This window comes from Sinohyriopsis cumingii, unplaced genomic scaffold (assembly GCF_028554795.1).
Source record: "Sinohyriopsis cumingii isolate HCF-2022 unplaced genomic scaffold, ASM2855479v2 utg000741l, whole genome shotgun sequence".
NCBI lineage: Eukaryota > Metazoa > Mollusca > Bivalvia > Unionida > Unionidae > Sinohyriopsis > Sinohyriopsis cumingii.
Genome location: NW_028315927.1, coordinates 1,436,317 through 1,452,156, shown reverse-complemented (window position 1 = coordinate 1,452,156; position 15,840 = coordinate 1,436,317). Strand labels below are relative to the sequence as shown.

General features: G+C 34.7%; 1 protein-coding gene across 3 annotated transcripts in view; it reads right to left on the bottom strand.

Moving 5' to 3' along the window:
• Positions 1-3,542: 3,542 nt before the first annotated feature.
• LOC149773255 (neuropeptides capa receptor-like) overlaps positions 3,543-15,840 on the bottom strand; it is a 196,546-nt gene continuing 184,248 nt past the window's right edge. For 2 of the 3 annotated variants that reach the window (XM_089946554.1, XM_089946553.1), the window contains exons 3-4: positions 10,862-10,987; positions 3,543-5,161 (exon numbers count right to left, since the gene is read on the bottom strand). In XM_089946554.1, the coding sequence (XP_089802680.1) occupies positions 4,590-5,161; positions 10,862-10,987 (698 nt within the window). In that variant the 3' untranslated portion in view covers positions 3,543-4,589. Of the gene's footprint in view, positions 5,162-6,477; positions 7,780-10,861; positions 10,988-15,840 lie in introns of those variants that run through there. The other variant, XM_089946555.1, reaches the window with a different exon arrangement.

Genomic DNA, 15,840 nt, shown 5'->3' with positions numbered 1-15,840 from the left:
AATGCACATATAGTAAATTCATGCCCATTTGACAAACATACCAGTAAAAGGCTCGTATAACATTCATCGGAATATGTTTACATTGAAACATAACAAATAGATTTAAGAAAATGTTTTAGAAGTGAAATGACCGCTGACTTCTACACGACATAACGACTTCAGGCAATGATAATCAAGAGCAATGTCCGATACGGTCAAGCATATTTAACAAGAGACTACATCATGATCTGTATTAAAAATAACAGAACAAAATGAATCAACAATAATACGTATACAAATTAGATAACAAAAAGATCTTTTTTAATACTCTCATTCGCAAAGGTACCACAAAAAGCCATCTGAAATAATATATATTTAATCCGAGGTAATGTGTGTGTGTGTGATTTGGATTTGTAACGTAGCTTTAACAATTTTCAGTCATATCGCTACGATGTCTGTAGTGTGGCAGTTTATTGTGATGTCTAGCACTGGGACATCATGCCGCAGATATGTAGCATGATGCCTTATCCAGTCACATTATCCTAACACCAGGCCGACCAGTCTTATTACTAACGTCTTAATGTTGAGCAATAAGAGAGGGAGCTGTTAGTACCATTTGTATGTCTTTGGAATGACTCAACCCACGACCTCCCGCATCCGAGGCGGACGCTCTTACCACAAGGCCATGGGAGCGGTAATCAGAGATATTGCTGTAATTCTTTGTAATATATACAGGAAGAAAAATAGATTAAAGGAATAAGTTTAAAAGAAGTAAACATTAGGTACGATAATCTATCTTTTTTAGAGACAAAAAGCAATTATTAATTAGACATATTCTTATATTCATGGTTTCATTTCTTCATCTGAGTAACATTTACCTCGATCCAGAGTGCGCATATTCAGTGCCGACTTGCTCTTTCTTGAATTTCTATTTCCTGAAATTCAGTTCGTTGCATAAGGTGATGCAAGTGTTCGTATCTGTAATTCAAAGTAATTAGTAATATTTTGCACTTAGTGCCAATTAGTCGTTTATCAATTTTTTAAAAAATGTTTCCTGTGCCTGTCAACTCTACCCTAATAGTATGGCACAGAGTACGCACGCAATATATTCAGTCTGCCTGAAAAAGTCTAAATCGTGTACGAAAACAAACAAAATAAATGAAAAAGCTGAAAGTTTTGACAAACATGTCTGAAAATTCAAATAGAAAATATCTACGCTGATATTTACAAAAATAATCCGATCAGGAAGTATTATGTATGATATCGAATACTATCCTAATACGAGACTGTAACCCTGGTAAAGTACTAATTAATGGTCCATATCTACTAGCCAAAAAATGCAAATTTACAATACTTAGATATATCAAAGAAAGTTTCTTTCAAATTCTTGTTAAAATCATTTTGATCTTGCAGTCATAGTAATTTGTGGACTTTCGGATCACTTTCCATTAAAAAAAGTGATTTGATTTCCATACGTACAGATGACTGGATTTCCATACAGACGACTAGATTTCCATACATAAATCATAAGTCGTATAATGATTACAAAGCGACTTATTGATATTGTGTACATCGTTGGATTCGTGCATAAAGTTTTAACGAGTATTCACAGTAACTGTACTTGCTTTATCTGGGATGCAACTGATGTAAAGTACTCTCTGTAGGGTGTACTCCATTAAATCGGTTTTACTAGACAGCAGTATTACCATTTGTTAAAAATGGAATATTTTGTGTGAATTAACCGTCCAGTAAAACAACTTTTACTTCTTCATTGATGTTATCACAAACATTCTGAAAAATCACCACGGTATAATCGAGGCATTGCTTTTGCATATAGCGAGGTATCAATTCATACAGTAATCATGATAAAACATGAATGTTCTCATAGCGAGGTACTGATTAAACATTGATTTCCTTATAGCGAGACACTAGTAAGAGTTACTCTAAACAACAGTCCTGCACGGGAAAGAAAATCGTAAACATGCACAAGAAGAATCTAAAGTTGAAAATATGTCTAAAGACTTAGTTGTTTAATATAGAGACATTGCACGTTGAAACTAGAGCCAATAGCCAGATATAAATAATTAGCAGCGGTATCAGGTGCTCCAGCCACAAACACTAATTATAAACTAATACTTTTCTTGATTAATATTTGAAGATCTGAGTCATAAACGTTTGTGTGACCTTACGTCGATGAACGTGAACCTTTCCATATCTCGCTGGTAATATCTCCGTTAAAGAGACTAAGTTCGCAGTTTTACTTTATTATTTCTTCAATTAGTCATCAGCATCTTATCAAAGTTGTTATTCACGAGAAAGTAATAATTAGTAACACAGCTACTAAGACCAACATCCAGGAAATTAATAGTTTCTTGCTATGCGTTTATCAGACACATATATACATATTATGTATTTCTTGTTATGCGTTTCTCAGGGACATCTCTAGGTTTTATGTATTTCTTCTCTAAGATGATAATATTTGAATCTGCGTCTGTTTGATGGCTTTGTTAATATGTGCATGCACATAGTGACATCGTTCAAGTTATATCCGTATTGCACTCTGGAAACTGTTGTTAATATTTAGTCATAAGGCTCATAGGTATGTTAGCATACACCAGTTTCCAATCAAACTACCAGCTTCACATAAATGAACAAAACTCCATCGCTTTCTCTAGGATATCAAGTATACGTATTATTTTTCTCCCGATATATTTAAAGCAATCACTCATTCCAACTGTATTTTATTTTCTAATACAATTTGATTGAGATACCGGCATATGTTACTCAAAACATGTCTTTTTAGACATTTATAACACTGACCACTGCGAAGATACAATATAGAACGAACAAAAGTTTCTTTCTCTTTTATACAAGTGACCATTGGGAAGATGCATTATACAACGAAATATATGTTTCTCTTTTATTTACCGCTCCTTTGGCTATTTGTTAGAGCGTCTGAATCGGATGCGGGAGGTTGCGGGTTTGAACCCTGGCCGAGTCATAACAAAGATTTATAAAAAATGATTCCATCATCTGCCTCGTTAGGCGCAAATCATTAAAAGGTTGGTGTTAGGACTGGTCGGCCTGGTGTCAGTATAATGTGACTGGGTGGGACATCATGCTACATGTCTGTGGAATGATGTCCCAGTGCTAAACATCAGTATAAATTGCCACACTGCAGACATCGTAGCGATATGACTGATATAGCATGGTGTTTCAAGGCACATCAGCATATGAAGGCTACGTAGTGCTGAGGCAAATGGACACAACACTCTATCTGATTGAATGGTTAGGTTTCTAATCTAGATCATTGCTATTACGAGTCCGACATGATCGTCAAGGAAATACCGCTGGCCTGAGAAGACAACAGCAAAGATCCATTGCAGATACTAATAACAATGTTGCCATTAATTAAACAGCTTAAATCCACACCTAAACAACACATATATTAACATCATGTTATATATATATATATATATATATATATATATATATATATATATATATATATATATATATATATATATATATATATATATATATATATATATATATATAATATTGAGCTAATTATCTCAGTTGATGCTAAGGATAAGTAAAATAACATGTTTTAAACGTATCTTTGAGCATCAGTTTGGTACATGTATAACGCGGGAAAGCTATAATGCATGGAAAACGGAATGATTGTGAAAAATATGGAATTGTATTCAGTTAGAATCCCTGTAACATCACAGAAAATATTTATTATTCTAACGTTGTTTTTTACAATTAATATTTTTATAACGAGCACAATATATGCCAAGACCATCCCATACTGAAAGACACTTGTGTAAAGACCGAACAATCTAGAGTATTTCTCCCCTGAGGAGAGTCTTTTTCAATATAATTTCAGAGGGACGCATAACCGCTATACTTGACCACATTGATTATACAAGGATCCAAGATTCTGACTCAAAACTCCTTCCACGAATGTTTGAAGCTGTGGTTCACGCCCGAAGGTCGTGATTATTTGTTGAATCGCGTATTGTTATATAGGTACAAGATCATTTCAGTGTGACAAAAAATTAAGATTTAAACGCGGACTCAAACCAACGAACTAGCTGCTCCATACTTTGCAACTTTATGTCTAATCATGGACCTAAGAATCCTCTCCACCACAAATTTCCGAATTCAAATATATTTCGTGGCTGAATTCCCGAAGCATGGCCAGCACTACACTAGTACCTTTTCGCATTGTATTATTCAACAAGTCTATGTCATTTGGCTTTGTCATGACTAACAATAATAATGTAGGTAAAACAATATAAAATTCGTTTGGGATTCGTGGATATGTGTATTTCACATAATGCACAAAGTTATAACTTAGCAACAGCAATAACAATCATTACGATAAATATATGTATTTTATACATTTGCAAATACTCTCACGATTGCTTCAAGAAACACAGTATTTACATCTGTCATAATATTAATGAGCCTGACAAATGGATTTGCGAATATGTGCCTATGTGCCTATTGTTTCAACTGTCACGATCAAAGATAAGTCATTGTTGCATTTCCAGTCACAACAACCATCGCTCTAGGTTACGAAATTATTTCTACCCTTTTTTCTATACGTTCTGCATCGCTATGTTCCGTGCCTGCTTGGAAATGCTCACGCTAGATGTACCATATGATGAAAGGTGCTGGCATTTATCTCCCAACGAGCCTTTCCTTAAAACCTCGATATCTTGATAGGAAGCAATATTGTCGTTTCGCTTCGACAGCTGACTTTGGCGTCGACTTGAGCAACGTTTGTATCGGCAGATATAATGCAAACGGCCGTCAGAGTGAGCGTGAGAGCTGCACGTACTTACACTAGATGATGGTTTTATATCGGTATCCTTAGTTGAGGGGTGGTCTATTAGAGTTTTTGAATGGTAATGTAATTTCGATGTGTCTGGTTTAAGAAGTGTTTGCATTTTAATATCCTTCTCTGGATAAAGGTATCTTCCGCCACTAGGAGAAGTAGTTCCTTGATCATTAATGTTGATAAATTTGGCTCGTAGCTTGTAAAATGTTGGCAGTCTATTCATGTTGATGCAGCATCTACACAATGTCCTTTTGAATGCTTGGCGAAATTTTCGAGAAAGTAGATTGTACAATATTGGATTAATCGTTGAACTTAGGAAGTACAGTACTCCTGAAAAATGATAAATTAAATCTTTTTTATTTAAAGTGAAAACAAGCCTCGATTATTTATGTTTTATCTGTAAAATAAAATAATTCAAAATGTCAACCTTTTTTTGGAAGAAGAAAACCTTTCTGATGCAGGGTATGTAGATATTTATCCCTCATAAACATAATTAAGAACGGAATAACATATGCGTATACCATTAATATACTTCTAAAGCAAATGATCAATACACAATATAAGAAAAAAAAGGAAGTGTAAAATACAAGAAGACCGAATTATCAATACTTTAAAAAGGTTTTGATTAATATAAGTTCATCTTGTAGTTATTTAGCCAGGTACTAGGTTTTATTTTTCAGAGAAAGGAGCCGATTTGTTAATAAAATATTTGACATATCTCATTCATATTGTATTTATCAATATTGATGCTAATTGATAAAAGTTTAAATATTTACTGACGGCTAAGAATGATAAAATTATCATGTTGTAAGCATAATTATCAACAAGTTAGATAGTCAGGCAGGATTCGTAATAACAGCGATAATTAGACACGAGTCGTAACGGAATAGATAATTAGACAGAATTTTCAGTGAAGTAGATAATTGGAAATGATTCGTAATGAAATAAATAATAAAAAATGTTTCTCAGTGAATTAGGCATAACTCGTAATGAAATATATAATTAGATGGGATTTTTAATGAACGTTAAATAAAAAGACATGATTCTCGCTGAATTACATAACATAATTCACAATGAATTAGATAATAAACAACATTTTCATTGAATTAGATAATTAGACGTAATTCTCCGTAAAATAAATAATTAAACCTGATACTCAATGAATAAGAATTAGACATGATTCTCAGTAAAGTTTAGTTGAACCGGACGTGATCTTATTTCATAGACCGGCATCTTTGTTACTTGACAAGTTGCATATATTTGAAAGCGTTATATTACATTGTCCAGCAAAGAATGTCACTGTTAGGATAAGGAAACGTAAGAGATATCTATTGAATGTGACAATAGGCATAGCACATTACACTTGATTAAATTTACAACACAGTAAATTAATCTATGGGCACAGCACAATGAACATGCCAAAATTTACAACACGGTAATTGAGTCTATAGGGAAATGAAAATGAACATGCTTCAGTTACAACACGGTAATTGAGTATATACACAGAGCACAATCTACCGAATTAAATTTACAGCACTGTAATTAAGAATCTAGGCGCAGTATGATCAACATGATTATCTCTACTACACAGTAATTGAATCCATATGCAGAACACAATGAGCAACTTTAAATTTACAGCACGGTAATTGAGTCTATGTCAGAGCATAATGAAACTGCTTAAGCTTACAACACGGTAATTGAGTCATGGGCAAAGCGCAAGGGGAATATGCCTAAATTTAAAACACAGAAATTGAGTCTATAGGCTTAAGGCAATCAACATATTTAAGTTTACAACACGGTAATTGAGTCTATGGGCAGAGCGCAAGGGGAACATGCCTAAATTTAAAACACAGAAATTGAGTCTACAGGCTTAAGGCAATCAACATGCTTAAGTTTACAACACGGTAATTGAGTCTAAAGGCTTAAGGCAATCAACAAGCCTAAATTTAAAACACAGAAATTGAGTCTATAGGCTTAAGGGAATCATCATGTCTAAATTTAAAACACGGTAATTGAGTCTATAGGCTTAAGGCAATCAACATGCTTAAATTTACAACACGGTAACTGAGAGTATAGGCTTAAGGCAATCAACAAGCCTAAATTTAAAACACGGTAATTGAGTCTATAGGCTTAAGGCAATCAACATGCTTAAGTTTACAACACGGTAATTGAGTCTATATGCAAAGCACAATGTACATCATTAAATGTGCAACAAAATAAACGACCCTCTAGGCACAGAACCATTATCTGACTAAATTTGCAATACAGTAATCTTATGTCACTTGTTTGGGCTCGAATAAACAGTAACACAAGAAAGAATGAAAACAACAAGTTTTTGAAAATGCAATAATTTATTTTTCTCGAAAAATTCAGTAAAAATGATTAAAAAAAAACATAAATGAACTTACGGTTTTATAGAATCAAATCCAAAAATGATCCAAAAATAATCCGAGATTAACATATATTTTAGTAGTCCTAATAACAAAATTTTCTACTGATTTCACGTTCGAATCCCGACGAAGAATAAGTCGAAGACGATGTATGATGCAATCTGTAGTGTTGAAGTCTATAGTTCCTGGTAGAAATAAGAATTATCACTCCGGTTTCTGATAGCTGAATACATTTTTATAAAAACTGTCCTTGTTCCACATAGTACATGATCACTCGTATTTTCCAGAAAAATAATGGAATTAATCCTTTTGAATCCAAGTAATTTGAAATAACTCCAATCTAAGTATTTTTAAATAACTCCAAACAGCACAAAATAAAGCAAACAGTTTAACGGCCCAACTTCTACTGAGATTAATGATCCAAAACATGGGTTATATGAGCTTTCTAAAACTTAAACAAGGGTCACGTGATCATCTTCTGGAAGTTTATAGAAGCAAGTACTTCTTACAGCTCACGTTTGCCCAGTGTGACCCTGACGAAAACCAATCATTTTTACTCTAAAAAATAAAAAATTGTTTATATCTTAAAGACAAGGTCCCATCATGGCATTGGAAACAACTAATCATTTTAAAATAAAATAGAACTTGTTTACAAAGGTTGCTACAAATTCTGAAACAAAGTCAGGATTTAGAACAAGACGTGGTGTTTATAAACTAACAGTCAATGTCAAACTATTTTCTAAAAACAATTATCATCTCTAGTGAATAAATTGACATTACACTATCGTGTAATGAAAAATAAAACATTTAAAACTGACAAACAATTAAATTGAAATAAAGATATATTAAATCAGATATAATTAAATCAAATATACATAACAGTACTTAAATCTATAGGCACAGTACAATAGTTCAACGCCGTAAATATCTCGAATTTTTTAAAATCTCTCATTTTCTTCAACATTCGTATAAATCTACTGGTCAATAAGATGTTAGGTTTTGTCTTATTCCTTATACAGGTCAATAGTGGCGTTCCAAATCTGTGCATGGTAAAATTTTCAAATTCATTGGGTATTACCATATTCCGAAACTTGATAGATATAATGTTCAAAATCTTTCTAGCTAAGCTAGAAAACCGCTCAGAACGTACAAATAGTGTACAGTAACAGAGTATGTAAATATTTTTAAAGGAACTAGAATGGGGTTCTATAAGACAAACAATTTCAATTTGTTTTAATTTTTGAAGTCATCGAGTGTTCAAAGACTTAAATCTCTGTCATTTCGCAATGAAATATTATAAAATGAATATCAATAATATCAATGATATAATATCAAATACATAAAACTAATATTAAGGAAATAATATCAAATGAATTTCAATAAAATCAATGAAATAATATAAAAAAGCTTAAATACGCATGCCCTAAAAGCGTAAGATAATGTCCCTTTTTGAAACTCTGCGACTATTATTGGAAAATAAATTTTTAAGTAACGCTAGGGTAAATAAGTCCTTTTAGTGCAGGGTCTCAAACCTGTGGCCCACTCAATGATTGGCTTCACAAGGTGTCATGAATGATAACATAGGTGGTTTGGCCCTTGGGCCATCAAGAATACCCCCATGCGGCCCTCAGAGTGGCTTGAGTGTGAGACCCATGTATTAAAGAGTACTTTATAGGGATACATGAGTCATTTTGGATTGATGTACATAGTAAGATAAATTGTGGTTAATAAGAATACTAATCATATGGAGAATAATAGTCATCTCAAGTGCACTTGATCAAGCAAGGGTTCACGTTTGTCAGGGACTGATTAAATAAAATGTAATAAACTGACTACGAACAGTGCAAAACTAGTATATAGCTAGCCTAAGCGCTTTCTACTACTAATGAGCCTTTTTCAAAGGCAAATACAAAACATAGACAAAACAAACAAATAAAACTGACAAACCGTTCTCTTTTTTAAAACGTTACATGACTTTACATGAGATGGCTCATTGATTTCTAAGTCAATATAAAATATCTTTCAGCATCCGCTACAAGTCATAGTCATCTAAAGTTTTACAAAGACAACGGTGATATAAATGAATTAAAAGGTCAAATTAGATGTTGATTTATACGTAAAATCGGTCTCATTTAAAGGTGGTAAATAGAAAAATAGGTCAGATTCGATTTTGATTTATAGGGATATCTAGGTCCGCTTTGTTATTGTTTTGTATGGGTCAGACTGGATGGCAACTGGTGTTTTAAATTGCTCAGTCTGGATTATGAATTTTTGGACCAAATTAGTAAGATTGAAAGGGGATATATATGGATAATGGGGTAAGACTGGAAGGTGTCTTACATGGATAAATGGGTGAGACCGGTAGATGATTTATAGGGATAAATAGGTGAAACTGGAAGGTGATTTATAGAGATCAATTGGTGAGACTGGAAGGTGATTTATAGGGATAAATGGGTTAGCCTGGAAGGTGATTTATATGAATAAATGGGTAGTAAATGGATGGAGATTTATATACTAAATAGCTACAATTAACACCGCTCTAGTGCTCTAGTGGTTAGAGTCCGCATCGGGTGCGGAAGGTCGCGGGTTGGAACCCTGTTCGAGTCATACCAAAGACATAAAAAAGATACCAACACCTGCCACGACAGTCGCTCAGCATTAAGAGGTTAGTGTTAGACTGGTCGGCCTGGTGTCAGAATAATGTGTCTGGGTGGGACATCATGCTACATATCTGCGGCATGATGCCTCAGTGCTAGACATCTCTATAAACTGCCACACTGCAGACATCATAGCGATATAACTGAAAAATTGTTAAAGCTCTGTTAAAAATCCAAATCACACACACACACACACTACGAATCAAATTTGATGGTGAGTGATATTAATAACTGGTGACTGATTGGTTTTTAAATTGATACGATGGATGTGATTCATGCGATAAAATGGATTAGATTGGATGATGATATATTGTGTTACATGGGTCAGTCTGGATGGTGACTTTATAGGGATAAATGAGCCAGACTGGATGGTTATTTATAGGGCAATGTGGTACAATTGAATGGAATGTCATGATTATTTCCTCCACTATCTCTTTCCAACTATTCTACTTCAAATTCTGATTGCACTCAGTTAATTAATTGCACTGACACTATGATTCTAAACGATATTTTATTATAGACTGATTTCAATGTAGGAGTTCATATTGTGTACTGTTTACAGATGTTGCATCCTTGTTTGAATTGTTCACTTCTTCAGGCAATGTCTTCGTGTTCATCACTGAGTAGGTCAGCATATCAGTAACTGCCAAATTTTAATGAATTAAGTCACGTGATTACAGCGATAAATAGCGATCGAATGGAAAGCTTACTACACACATTTATAACTGTGCGCGTGTTTACTAGCACGAGTGATGGTTCATACAGTCATGAGTACATGTGCAAAAAATAATTGTCCATTAAAGTATATATTCATCCACATATGCACAAATCATATATGCATACAAACATAAAAAGAATCCCATACATATATATGCATACAAACATAAAAAGTATCCCATACATATATATGCATACAAACATAAAAAGTATCCCATACATATATATGCATACATGACGAGAGAGACCAGCACACTGAGATATACCTGAGACGTAGAAGAGATGACTTTGAAGTTCTAAAAGGTCTGGTGTCCATTCCTTTACGTAGAGAGTCATCAAACGTTGGGCGTGGAATGGGGCCCAACATACAAAGAAGGCAACAACAACCGCAACTGAAAAAGCAAGAACGTTACATTATGATACCACACTAAGATGATCAGCCAGCATAAATAATAAGATAATCCCATGAAGCCAAATCCAAATTAAGGAACATGACTCAAGAACAGGAAGAACAGGAAGTAAAAGTAATGTGATGTCAATATAGATGGATAATATCGGTACTATACGGAAGAGCCAGGTTTCATCGTGCGAGATGAAGTGATGGGTTATTTGTTTTCTGAATTTGAAGTTCAAGATGCACCCAGAATCTAGGTTCCTTTTTTGTGTCCGATCAAACCTCTACAGGTAAGATTTATGAACCGTATTCAACCGAGCCATAGTCAAACGTCAGCCTTATTAAGGACCCGTATAACCGAAGGAGGACCTTCCGATCTGCTCCCCAATCTTTATTTGCTACGATTCATGTTAAATCCAGAGCTGTTTGACATTTGTTTCTAAGTAATCTAATATGTGGATGTGAAACTCCCTGTTATGCGTTGGGGTGGGGTGCTCCCAATATTTATTTGAATTACTGTGGAATTCCCACCCTGGCTCGTTTTTGTAGGAAGTGAAATTAGTGATAGAGAGAGAGGTAAAGCTCCCAGTCAGGAATACCGACAATTAAATCATTAAGAACACAAAGGTGAAATCCAAAAGAATAACCATTTAATACAAATTAAACGATATTAACTTCTCAACCAATCTACTTCCTCTCGACCATGTGACAACCTATTTCATCACGTGATTATAGTGTGAGATGGCTTTCCCTTGTACTTCGTTTCTACTCATCTGTGTTTACTACGCCAATTGCTTTCCTCCTTCCGGCATTTTCCGATTCTTCTTGTCCTCTTCCCCTTTCGTCTTCTTTTCTCCTCCTCCTTTTCTTTCTTTCTTTCTCCTTCAACGAGGCTTGTTCCCCGCCTACTTCTATTCTCTATTTCTCCTTCAACGAAGCTTGTTCTTCGCCTACTTCTATCCCGTCTCTCTGAGACTCGGGACTTGACTACTCTGTCCCCAAAAGCTTCCTACGAAAAACACAAGGACGTTAGCATTTGTGTTAGCCATCTCGCTCACACTAAATCAACAATCAATCAATCATCAGATCAAGGTTATCTACATCTTTGGTCACGCATTCGTGCACATCGAAAAACACACACGTTCTTATAAAACAACGTTGCAATAAGAGCGGTATCCTACTTATCATACAGAAATCACTAAATTGCGTCACATCAATATATATATTTCCTTAATCTCATTATTCTCGACAATATCACAATAATCCGACGCATTTCTGTACATTACACTCCCACAAGTCTACACAAATATTCAAATATTCATATTATTTAAATTTACACACTGCAGCCATTTTACAAGCTACCATTTAATTCACAATGGCAAAATCTAGAATATCACATGAATAAATACACTAGTTTACTACGGAGTAACTAAATTGCGAAATACAATGATTAATTCTGACGAGCGAGCAATCTACATAATCATAACTCATTTCTCAAGTACGCATGTAAATTAAACAATACAAGGGTAATTCTACGTGCTAACGATTCTAGTAAGTAAATATACATACTGTACTTAATTACAATTACAATGCCGTAACATTCTACAACAATCGAGCAAATAACTCACTGACCTTTACGAAGCTTTCTGTCCTTAGAATGTACCAAGAGATTTCCCGCCAAATCAAGAGTGGCTCCCTCGGAGTGAGTATATTCTGCTTTACCAGTACGACGGCTTACAAATAACTAATTCGTTATTAGTTCAAATGACTGTTAAGTTCTGGTTTGAATTGATGGCCCCACCCTTCCTCAGTTCTGATTGGATATCAATTCTACCCCCAGTAGTTCCAACTTAACAAACGAGCCTCAGGCCATCTGTCAAAGCGGGGAGATTTACAATAGCTTTGAGGGTTCTTTGTTCTTAGAACAAAGCTTCTAACATTCTAGTTTTAACACCTAACGAAGCGGCTTTTGTACAAACAAAATCGCCGTAACAGTGCAGGGTCGACATACTCATTGCGCTAACCCATTCCTTTGTTCCTGACTTACGTAATCGCGGGCAGGCAAACGTGACAATCGATGAAAACTTAGTTTCCAGTCAAAATAGGCCCAAAAACATGCTCTCCTCCGCAACAGGAATAATCCACCAGTCATCATGAATAAAATCAACAGAAATGCATGCAGTTACTTTTGCATTTCGGAAATGTTAAACCGTTTTCTTCTGTATCTTGCTGAACTTGATTTTTGCTCATATATAGCTGATGTTCATGCGTATGCAAGCTCTTTAATCTATGGTATAAACAATTCTATCATTTAAGGGTAGTCTGTTCCTGATTTAAAGCATTTTGCTATGCTGTTGATATTGGGCAGTCAGTTCCTGGATTAAGGGATTTTCCTACGTTTTTAATTGTTATGTCGAATAGAAACACGTGTAATCTGCTGCCCTGTGGTACATCCATCCCATGGGAACAGTTTTCACAAAAAGTGACGCTTACCTTAATTCTGAAATTTCTATTTTTCAAACAAATTAGTGCCAATATTAGTCATGCTGCCTCTTAGACCTAGGTTGAACAGGTCATTCATTATGCCTCACTTCTATCTGGTAACAAAAGTCATCTCTATGTTATAAAAGACTGGAACTATATGTTCTTTCTTTATGAGAGCGTCTCTGATAATTGCTTTAAGTTTGACAAGATTGTCTATTTTGCTCCTCTGGCATCCGAATACACATTAAAGTTCAGAGCGTAGGTTAATGAATTCGAGATGCCAGTGTATCCAGTCAAGTGTCATCAATTTAAGTTCTCCAAATGCTGCTCTTTAATGCTATAGGTAAAGAATTGGAAATGTAGGTTTGATCCTTTACAGGTTTGTGTACTGGAATCTCTTTTGCATCATCAAGACTGCTGAAAGACGCTTATTTTCCAAATTTGTTGAAAATGTTTGCAGTTGATATGATCTGATCCTGATGAACTGTCATGCGCCCAATCAAAGGAGTTTGGTATGTTTTTGAGATGAAAAGTGTATTGTTATCTTTAGCATTAGCAGGTTCAAAATGTACAGGAATCCTTCCGTAAATGGTTTGGACACGGCATGATTTGCATAAATATTAGATGATTAGTTTTTTATTTCATCATTCAGTCGTGGGGTTTTGCAGTCTAGATCGGTAACATACGATGCATCGATCATCGATCCTTTAACAATTATATTACGATATACGGCCAAGAGTTTTTTTTTTAATGAGAAGCCATAACTACGTTAGGAACACTGTAAAAATGGGTTGGTTTGATTCTTTCCTGGTTTGTGTAGTTATAAAGGATCAAATAGATACTTTACCGGTGACACAGAATAGCGAATCGTAACAGTTACTATAAGGTCAATCACAAAAACTGTGCAACATTCATGATGGAAATTACTTTAATACAGATGATACATTTAGTCTACAATTTTGTAACTTTTTAAATTCGCTTCTAGACATTTTTATGTGCATCCTTACTGATTAACTAAATGTATACTAGTTGGGCTACATTACTGAAATTTTTTAAAATATGGTCATCAAAAGAGAGAGGGAGAGATTCTTTTTAAAGTTGTCGGAACAATAAATGCAATAAATGCATGCGATTATTGACTTGAGCCATCCTAACAGATTTCTGGTTTCGTGTTTTTCTTTGAGAAGTTTGACTGTTAGATACGAATAACTGTTGTTCAGATGAATGTACTATTCTGTCTGTGCATATTGGATCTCACATTGGATAGGAAATGAGGTGGATAAAGACCCCACGTGATGAATTCTACTCTTTGGGATGCTTACATCATCACCATTAATGGTGGCATTGCAAACTTGGTCTGCCTTGAATTATACTCAAGAATATCGGTGCTTCATTTGTCTGGTTTAGTTAGTAATCCAATTCTCGGGCAAGTGTTCATCTCTCTTATTCATTTTCTTATCGGGTCTATGAAGTCTTTAGAGTTTTCGACGTATCTTTCTGCTCATTTGCTGTGGCGTACAGGAGAAATCAATGCTTTACCTAGAAACTTGAATAAGCTTATAGAGGTTCTTCAGCTCCCTAGGATGTCTTTTTCTGTCTAAAGCGACACCTCATCTCCGGCTTTCTTCAAGAACTCTTTAGGGCAAGGTTGATGCGGACGTTTGGGAATCTTTTTCTAGCGTTAAAGCGGCCTATTATAAAGCAAACGAATCTTCGAATACTCATTGGACTTACTATGAGTAAAACCATACAAAAGATGAGAAAGAAGGAATAGACAATGACATCGACTTAGATATGGGAAACTAGATTTGATTTGAAATAATGGCAGATATATGTTCCGAAAAGGGAAAAGAAACTATTTCCAAATATGAATCACGACTGTGGCTATAAAAATGTCATTACCACTGTGGCGATAAATGTAGCATTGCTACTGTTGCGATGTCATTTTTCTCCAATTAATATATTTTAATATCTCATTACGGAATATTTAATAAAATGTTTGAAACAACTTTCTCCTTCTTTTTGACAGCATGGCCAGAATCAAGGACATGGACTAGAAGGGCAAGTGTTACAGTCAGTAGTTCTGGTGTCTGAGGAAGTTATGGCAAATATTATTAGGGATATTAAAAATTACTGACGAAAAACCTTGAACCAAAATATGTCCCAAGTATAATTAAGAACTCACGCCTCCATTCTTATGGTAAGTGGCATTGAGAGAAAAATATTATTTGACATTGTTATACTGCAAGCAATCTTTGAAGAATTATTGAAATACAAGTACTGACAAAAATTCTATTTATAAACCTAAACCACTTGTAAATATCATTCACTTCGAGGATAATATTCTAAATATAAACCTTATCCACA